The sequence below is a fragment of the Helianthus annuus genome, chromosome 6, assembly GCF_002127325.2.
Source record: "Helianthus annuus cultivar XRQ/B chromosome 6, HanXRQr2.0-SUNRISE, whole genome shotgun sequence".
Classification (NCBI taxonomy): Eukaryota; Viridiplantae; Streptophyta; class Magnoliopsida; order Asterales; family Asteraceae; genus Helianthus; species Helianthus annuus.
In genome coordinates, this window is record NC_035438.2 from 3861822 (window position 1) to 3871477 (window position 9656).

The window sequence follows — 9656 nt, forward strand, 5'->3', positions numbered from 1 at the left end:
AGAAATCAAATCTTAAGATAATGCAGACCGGTAGAACCGGATTTACCGCCGGTACATAAGACATACCGTATTTGGGTTTTACCGGCCTTTATCGTGCCGGACTCGTGTTCGATATCCGGTTTAACCGGTATAACTGGCCGGTTCATACCGGTATTTAAAACATTGAATTACGTAGACACTTCTATGTAGCGGGCGTTAAGTCCAATGCCAAGTCACCATCTTTTCTAGTTAAACGCCATTAGGCTAAAGAGTGCGGAGAAGCCAATATGATATAGCCCAGTTGGTCAGGGGGTTTTCCATTAAGTGGTTTCCTTCTGGGAGGTCTCAGGTTCGATTCCTACTAAGTGCAAAATTATGTAAATACGGGAGAACACCTCCGGGAGGGATTCGAACTTGGGGTGAGGGGTTTTAACAGCATATGCTGACCCTTTGGAGTAAGCTGGAAATCCAGTTGATCTACCATTCAAAAAAAATAAAGAGTGCGGAGAAGAGTAGCCCCTTGAGGATGACCCGTCACGTAGGCGTCCACGTCAGTAGGTGTGAGGATGAGCCTAAAGGAGTAAAGGGATGGGCCTAGGGTTTGGGAATGACTCGAATGAGCACCTTTATATATACATATGTATCACATGTGTATTTATATGTGTGTGTTTGTGATAGCCCCGTCGCAGGCAGCATTGGGAGGACGATGGCGACGATGACGGGCACAAGGGGGTGGTTGTGCTGGTCCAAGACGGGCAGAGAACGAGCCCAACACCCTATATGGCTTTGGCAACGGGGGCCACCATGAGTGGGGGCGTTGTCTATTTAATGAGCGTGAATGGTTTAGAAAGACGGATCCATCACCTTCCACCAATCATATATGCACACGTTCATTTTTTTTAATTTACTAGTTAACTTCTACATCCTTATGAATATGTAATTTAGTTGAAGCCTTACTGTATATGTAACAATTACGTAACGATAACTTTTACATTTTTTAATTAACCAACGTCACAGTCTTATAATATTATTTTCACATATGTTAGTAGAGATATAGATTCCTTTAAATGAAAACTCTTTGTTGAGTGAGAGTGACAATGGTGGGCTAGGTAGAGAGGTGTCACCAACAATGGAACGACATTGATGGGCTAGGTAGTGAGATGTGACCGACAATGGACGGTTTGGCCAACACCCTTATCGCTTTTTTTTTTTTTTTTTTTCCTTTTTCTCCCATATTTATTTTTCCTTCTATAGTTAGTAGTTACTAACAACCAGCTTGCCTCAAACTCAGGTATTTAAAGGTTTTGTTTTTACTATTTTTACCAATGAACCACTACATGTAGATTGGTAAATTAAAAGCCAATGAGCTAGTGGTGGAGTGGTAAGGGAGAGACCTTGTGTTCCAAGTGACCCAAGTTCAATTCCTACCCCTAGCATTTAGTTTCTGCGGCACCTGGTGATGATGGGAGACTAGGCGAGTAGGCGGCGATCGCTAGTTCGATCCTTGAACTGAGCGGGTTTTACCTCACCGCACTGTCGTGCCTTCGGGCGAGTGTTCACGGGCTTCGGCCCTAGGTGAGGGTTTTCCCCGGTTCGGAAGGCGAGTGTATCCCGATGTGGTGAATTTCGCCAGTAGCCCATTTGGAGGATTCGTTGGCCGTTCAAAAAAAAAAAGAAAAGATTGGTAAATTAAATGGTGACAATTTTAAGTCGTTATTATATTTATTACTATTATTATTGCTAAATTGGTAGATTAAATGGTAACATTTGACATTTCATGTTTGTGTTCGGTTCTAAGAATTGGTAGGCACTAGTTGGTCGGTGAGGTATTGGCTAGACTGGCGAGTGAAATCAAGATTAACAGAGATTAATCAGGATTAATCGGATTGATATTTTTATATGTAATTTTTGGTTTTGTAGACATGTTTATATGTATTTTTTTATGTTGACATGTTTTAACAACTCGTTGGCCCATTTTTAAGTAATTGGAGAGAATTTATAAGGTTTGGTCGAAATTTATTCAGAATAGGTTTGTCGTTGACCTCCTAGCAATTGATCGCAATTACTCAGTGAACCTCCGATTAGTAATTATGTGCGACTAATCGGAGCCTAGACGGGATTTTTACAACCATGCACATAACTAACCCGTTTGTGTTACCTTCTAGTATTAAGTCGTTATCTGTTGTTATTTCTTTTATAATGCATTGGGGTGTACCCTAACACCTGGGGCCTTAATGGTGACATGACATGTTTAGTTGTTAACCGGCATTGTACACTACTCCCTTCTTGTATTAAGGGACGTTAAAGGAGTTATTTATTAATATGTTAAAGGAGATAGTTAAAATATTGTATTTATGGTGAAAGAAATTAGGAAAAAGATAATGTAACACCAAGATAAAGCTGAAAAGGGTTAAAATGTACCCTAAAACATAAGAGGACACACTTAATAGTTAATAAACTATAATAACTACAAAACTTTCTATTCTCTTCCTGGTTTGGATGCTTGCCCATTAACAATTGTCCAAACCTAGAATATATAAATATATAACCAAATGAATTTGATCTAGAAAAAAAATTACATTAAACTTTCTTTCTTTTGAATATATATTTATTGAAGTCATAGAAGTTGGAAACTTCTCAACCCCATATGAGGGCATTGTCCTTATCGGATTTGAACCATGGGGACCTTATCTTTGAACGTTTGACATTGGGTCAAACACTGTGAACCTTATCGTTGAACGCAGTGACACCGGAAACGACTTAAAAAAAAAAAAAAAAAACCCAGAAAAAATGGGAACTACCCCTTTTTACATTTTTATTTTTAAATAAATATGTTGTATGTTATAAAAATTGTATTATATATTTTTAGTAAATAATTATACTAGTTGAGGCTTAGTATTACTTTTCTTTACAAATTAAACTAATAAGTTAAGAAAAAAATATGAAAATGTATTAAACTTAAAAAGTTAAGGAAATAATTATTATAACATTAGAATAATAAAAATATAAAAAAACTATATATAATATTATAATATTAAAGTTACTATTCATTGGCTTATATTTTCAATATATAGATAATGTCTTCTATTTTTAATATATATAAATAAGTTAAGAAAAAAATATGAAAATGTATTAAACTTAAAAAGTAAAGAAAATAATTATTATAACATTAGAATAATAAAAATATAAAAAACTATATATAATATTATAATATTAAAGTTAGTATTCATTGGCTTCTATTTTTAATATATAGATAATTACAAATATTTTCTTTCACACAAGATATAGTTAGATTAGTTAATTAAAATTATCTAGAGTTGTTACGACTAAAGCAAACACTTAACGAACGGTTATATTCATCTTTTCTAGTAAGGTTGAAAGGTGTGGTATCGAAGGTGGTCGTGAAGGGCAATGTGGCGCTCATGGCCATCATGGTGCACCGGCACACCACCCCCTGTCATAGCATTGGTGGAGATCTACATGAGCTTGTGGAGGAGAGTTGAGAGGAAGGGATGGTCAGTACACTCTTGGATAGTGAATGAGAGAGATTGTGGGAAGAGTCACCAATGAGGTGGTGGTCTATTGGTAAATACAAAACATTTAAACACCTGAGTTTGAGAGGAAATTTTCAATTCAAATCCAAACAAGAACTAAAAGAAATTTGCCGTTAAAGAAAACGGTGGAAGAGAAACACTATAGTGGATGTGATGGAGGATATATAATGAGTGTTCACTATTGAACCACATCTTATATCCAGATCATATTGATCTTTATATTTAGACCATGTGTAGTGGTGAAGAAAAATAATGCCCCCACCATGGGGCATTATCCGACACGTGGCAATCCAGTTAGCATGGGGCGTTATTACAAAAGTGGCGTAGTGGGCATAATGCATAATAATGCCCTTCCAATCATTAAACAAGAAAAAAGAAAAAAAAAACAAAGTACTAGCTCATTGGCTAGTCAAACTTCTCTCTTCCAATCATTGGCCACATCTACTCCTCATCAAACCACTTAGGTGTTTTTTTTATAACGCTTTCATGCAAAATTTTCAAAATTAAAGCCCTATAACGTCTGGTGTAACGGAAGGGGGGGCGTTATGGGGCGTTTTTTTTCAATTTTTTTTTAAAAATCATGCCCCACCACAGGTGGTCTTATAACCGAAACAAACAGGTTAAGAAAAATATGTTTGATTTTAATATATAAATAGATGGAATTAACCAATTCTCCCACTAACACACAGATTTCAGCTAGCGTCACACGGTAATCTCTCCACCAAATCCGACTTAATTTTCTACATTTTCTCTTACATACGTCAAGGGTTTTATTAATTTTTGGTCCACAATCCACATGTGACTTTTCTTATTTTTAAACAACTTCAAAAAAAAAAAAATCAATACATATGACAAAAATATGTAGTTTGGTATGTGATGAACAAAAACAAATAAACATTCCTATAAACTTCAACAATGGAACTTTTTTCATTCCTATATACACATGCATCATATATATAACACCATCACCAATCTACCACCCACTAATATAACTTAAAGTAATTAAAATCAAAATATTTTAATTAAACTAATCTATCCTGTAACGTCATCTCGCAGGATTTGAATCCTCCACCTTTAAAAGAAACGACGCATGGTCCATAAATCCATTAATTAATAATCTCCAACTACTCGTCGTAGTAATCCCCGATCCCAGAACCCGCCCACAACCGCTCGTTAAACGAATCCCGTAACTCAACAGAAATAAAAGGCGACCGACAAAGCGGGCAAGTTTTCTGATCATGGTCCATCCACCGGTCAACACAACTCCGGTGAAACACATGCCGGCAATTCGTCAACCGCCGGATCTCATCTCCGGCATCAAACTCATACAAACACACAGCGCAACTCTCCGGCGGGTCCACAAGCTCCGAATACTTCACCACTGGAAGCATCTCACGAATAAGCAAAGCAGAAGCCGATCGAACTTGATTATTCAACGACGACATTTCTGTTCGGGTAAGCTCGGGTGTAAACTCGGGTTCTAAGAAATCCCCTAACCCGACTACCCGAAAAATGTTGGAAATGAGTTTTCTAATGAAACCCAAAACTGTTAGAACATAGATTAACAACCTGGGTAGGTAAACCTCTGTGTACCCAATTGGAAACCCCATAATGTTTTTGTGATAAGTTTATAATAAAATTAATGGATCTGGTGTGAATTTATAGGAGTGTTTGAAGTGAGGAAGTTGAGGTTGAAATTTCTGAAAGTGGTCAATACACGGTGACGTTGAAGAAGAATGAGAGTGAAGGTGAGATGTGTGGTGGGTGATAGGGTTGTTTATAGTGGGTGGTGGAAAAGGAGGGGGTGAAAGTGGAATAAGGTGAAGATGAAGGGGTGAAAGGGAAGTTGTTTCAGTACTATGATTGGACCACTGCCACGTTGTCTGATAAGATTGATTACACGGTAAGTTGTAGATATTTTTTTTTATTTTAGTGTTACAAGCATTGTTTTCAAAAACCGGTTTTTAAATGATACCAGCGAGGGCTCGTAAAGGGATATATCAGTTGAACCGAGTTTTATCGGGCAGTTCAACAGGATTATCAGATAACCCTATAATTTTATAAAATATAAATTTATTTCAAAAAACAATCCATTTTTAATAAAAATTTATGTAATTGATCATGGTTTTATCTAAAAACCAATTATTTTCTTGTAAAATATTAAGTATTTACTGTTATAAATTAGAAACACTTCCATAAAGAAGTTGTACAATATGTTTCGGGAGGTTTTCAAAAAAGAAACACTTTGTTGCATAAAGAAGTTGTACAACATGTTTAGGGAGGTTTTAAAAAAAAAATATGGATGTTACACTTTTAACCTAACACTAATTTGATTTTTTATTTTTAAGTCATAAGTTTTTTTTATTTTTCCAATTTAAGTTCACAACTTTTTCACTTTCAACTTTGGCACCTATATGTTTCATATCTCGCAAAATTTTTGTTTCACGTTTTGTTCTAAATTTTGCGAGTTAACGCGGCGTAACGTTCGTGTGTGGTTCATCGTTTTTATGTTTTGTTTTACGCTTTGTTCTAATACTTGCAAGTCAACTAACGTAATGTGCGTGTGTGGTTCAATGTTTTTATGTTGCCTATTTTTTTCCCGTTTGATAGATTCGTCGTAATACGCATGTCCTAAATCGACTTAGTTATTATTTTCTATGTTTTACATTTCGGTCTAATTTATCCGTATTAACACACCGCAATTTAAGTGTTAGTGGTTGCTGACGGTACTGTGACATTCGTGCTATTTGTCATGGTTTTACGTCCCCACCGCAACGCGGGGGAGTTAATACTAGTTTTTATTATTTATAAACAATATTACATTGGACGAGATGAGTAACAGTTTCAACAACGATGGAATATTGAAATGGAAGGCATTAGGTTAATTACTGAAATATGAATGCCAATATCACCTTAATATTGTATTTTATTAAAATTAAAAAATCAAATTTTAAGATAATGTGAACTAGTTTGAACTGATAAAACCGGATTTACCGCTGGTACATAAGACATACTATGTTCGGATTTACCGACTTTTATCATACCAAACCCGTATCCAATTTAACCAGTATAACTAGCTGGTTCATAAAAGCATTTAAAAACATTGGTCACAAGTATGAAACGAAAAACTAAAATGAAAAGAAGACTAATTCGTTGAAGATTGTAAATAGTAGATACTACGTACACGTTACTTTTAATGTCGTATCGTATGAACATGATTATGGTATTGTGATAACTAATGTTTTCGTAAATGGACTTGTTATTAAATCGGTGGTTACGGTTTTATTTATTTTTTAATGACAAGCTTTCAGTTTATCTAAATGTCTATTTGTTAGTTTTTTACTTTAACTAGAATTACGACCCGCCGCAATGCGGCGGGAATTCTTTAGTTATAACTAAGTCGATTTAGGATGCACACGTTATGTTAAACCTGTCAAACGGGAAAAAATAGACGATGTAAAAACGTTCACCCACACACGCACGTTGCGTCGTGTTAACTCGCGTTAGAACAAAATGTAAAAACGTTAAACCAAAGACGCACGTTGCGATATGTTAAGTCACAAAATTTCGAATGAGCTATAAAGCAAAAAAAATTGAAAAATCCCCAAAGCCAAGGTTACAACAACGGAACAACCATATGAATAACCATTTTTTCTTTGAAAACCCCCCAAAAGCCAAGATTACAACACATAAGTAAAAAAAATCAAAGTGGTTAAATCGCAAAAGATTGAAATTTTTGAATTAGAAGTGAAAAATCAAATTAATTAAAGGGGTTAAATTACCAAAGATTAAACTTTAAACTTAAACTGTCAAAGATTAAAACTCTAGGGTTAAAAAGTAAAAAAAGATTAAAACTTTAAGCTTAAATTGTTAAGAATTAAAACTTGAAGGTTAAAATGGAAAATTCCATTTTTTTTTGAAACTCTCCCAAAACCAAAGTTACAACCACCTTATGCTTAAAGTAGTTGATTATTTATAGGTTACTAATTATATTGTTGTTTATGTTAGTCTTAAAAAAATATAAACCGGAACAAAGTTTAATTTATCTTTCGCTTTCGTTTAAGTCAATTTTAGAAATTATACTAATGTGATGAGCTAATGTATTCATCAATTTAAAAAGGAGTATTGGATTTTAATAATCTTAATTATTTGTCGTTGGCCGTTAACAGTCTTAACTTAAGAAATAACTACTGGCAGTCCAAAACTATTGACTTATTGGCCACCAATGTACCATGACTAACAGAACCCTAGTGTCGCTAGTCTCCGGTAGCCGGAAAACCGTCTTTGGTCAGAAAAAAGTTTCTAAAGGTCCGATCTAAGGTTACAAAGAGGTTTGGGAGGAAAATGTTGAGTTTTCCGGCCAAAAAGAAGTTTTCCGATGAAAAAATACTTTTCTAGCGACTTCAATAATTGGGGTTTTTTACTAGAAAAACGTTACTAAAAATCCATAATAAGGTTACAAAGAGGTTTGGGACGAAAATGTTGAGTTTTCCGATCAAAAATGAGTTTTCTAGCAAAAAAACGTTTTTTTCCAGCAAGCAGAGACTAACGGCGTTAGGGTTCTGGTAGTCAAGGTCCATTGGAGACCAATATGTTAATAGTTGGGACTGGCAGTGGTTATTTTTGAAGTTGAGACTGTTGACGGCTAACGACAAATATTAAGGATTATTACAATTCAATATTCCATTTAAAAATTTACAAGTAGGAAATTACCTAATAATGATAAGTTACATAATAGCGAAAAATAAACGGACAACAAGTTGCGCCGCAATCCCCTCTTATATTGCAAACCTGATCCTACTGAAAACAAAGCTCTGGATCTTTGGCATTGAGAAATTATTGTGCATGACTCTCTACACTCTCTTCATGAAACCAACAACTTCACGCTAGGAACCAAACGTATCAAAAGTAAAGAGAATGAAGCAAAGGTATCAAAAGCAAAGAGAATGAAAGCATGTTGATTCTCAACACAAGCTTACTCATGCTTAGCAACTTTCCCTGATACTGCCTTCAACACAGATGGGACACTCCGGTAAGGTCCACACAAACACGTTTCCCACCTACCCAATCAAACACGAGAACATCCGTTGGGCGAGGAGTGAACCTTTCATGCGGGTCTGCCAGGAAATCCACATGAGCCTTTTATTGCGAACATTCCTTCGCGCTTAAGCACATCGCATAGGACACCCTTGACCAAATTAGGTATGTACTTAAATTCTGGCAGTTCATTGCAATGAACTGCATGCTCCCCAAAGTTATCCAACTAAAACTTATTACAAACCGGGCAAGGCTCATTAATCGGAAACAAAGGGATTGTTAACCGGTATCTAAGGATCGCTCGATATTCTACCGCTGACATATGTTGGCCTAGCTCTTCAACGGGGATAACAGTAAAAAAAATCCTATGTATGAGAGCCTCATAAACACTCTCACACCGCTTTCAAACGCGAGGGTAGAGAAAAAGTTTTAGCAACTCCAATAAATATTAAAGAAAATTTGGTTAATATTTCGCGAGATAAAGGTTCGTGTAAAAAAGACCAAAAGTGTGAGGAGGGTAAGAAAGAATCTACACCATTAGATCTTTGATCTAATGGTTGAGATTAATAGGGACCAAATTGTAAAATTTGTTTTATTTTTCTGGGCTGAATTGAAAATTATAGGGATAATAAAGTCTTTATATCCATTCAAAATAGGAAACTATAAATCAAAATCCCTACAATTTCGATCTCTCTCTCTACATCGCACGACCAGATGATCTCTCTCTACAATTTCGATCTCTTTCTCTACATCGCAGTGGAGCGACGGTTCTAGCAGCACCAGTTCATCATCTCCGGCGGTGCAGTGGTTAGCGCAAGGTCGTTTCGGCGGTGGTTTGGGTGTCCGAAGGTGCAGGGGTTCCGGCAAGGTGGTTTCTGGTGGTCTGGTACGAGCGACTAAAAAGACATCCAGCAAGGTGGTGTCGGGTGGTTGGCCACCTCTACACGACAGCGACGACGGAGCGGCAGTGGTGGTGCCGGAAGTTGAGAAGATGATACAGAGATGTAATGATTATTGAATGGTGTTATATATGTGCTGAATGGTGTTATATACTTTTATTGAATGGTGTTATATATGTGCTGAATG

At 36.0% G+C, this 9656-nt stretch overlaps 1 protein-coding gene across 1 annotated transcript; it reads right to left on the reverse strand.

Annotated features, from left to right (window-relative positions):
* Positions 1-4407: 4407 nt before the first annotated feature.
* Positions 4408-5272, reverse strand: LOC110864418 (probable E3 ubiquitin-protein ligase RHA1A). The gene has a single exon (XM_022113475.2). The coding sequence runs from the start codon at positions 5141-5143 to the stop codon at positions 4658-4660; it is 486 nt and encodes a 161-aa protein (XP_021969167.1). The 5' UTR covers positions 5144-5272; the 3' UTR covers positions 4408-4657.
* Between the last annotated feature and the right edge of the window lie 4384 nt (positions 5273-9656).

What these genes read in the sequence shown, in the direction of transcription:
- LOC110864418 (XM_022113475.2), bottom strand. Translation starts at nt 5,143, where the DNA reads ATGGGGTTTCCAATTGGGTACACAGAGGTTTACCTACCCAGGTTGTTA.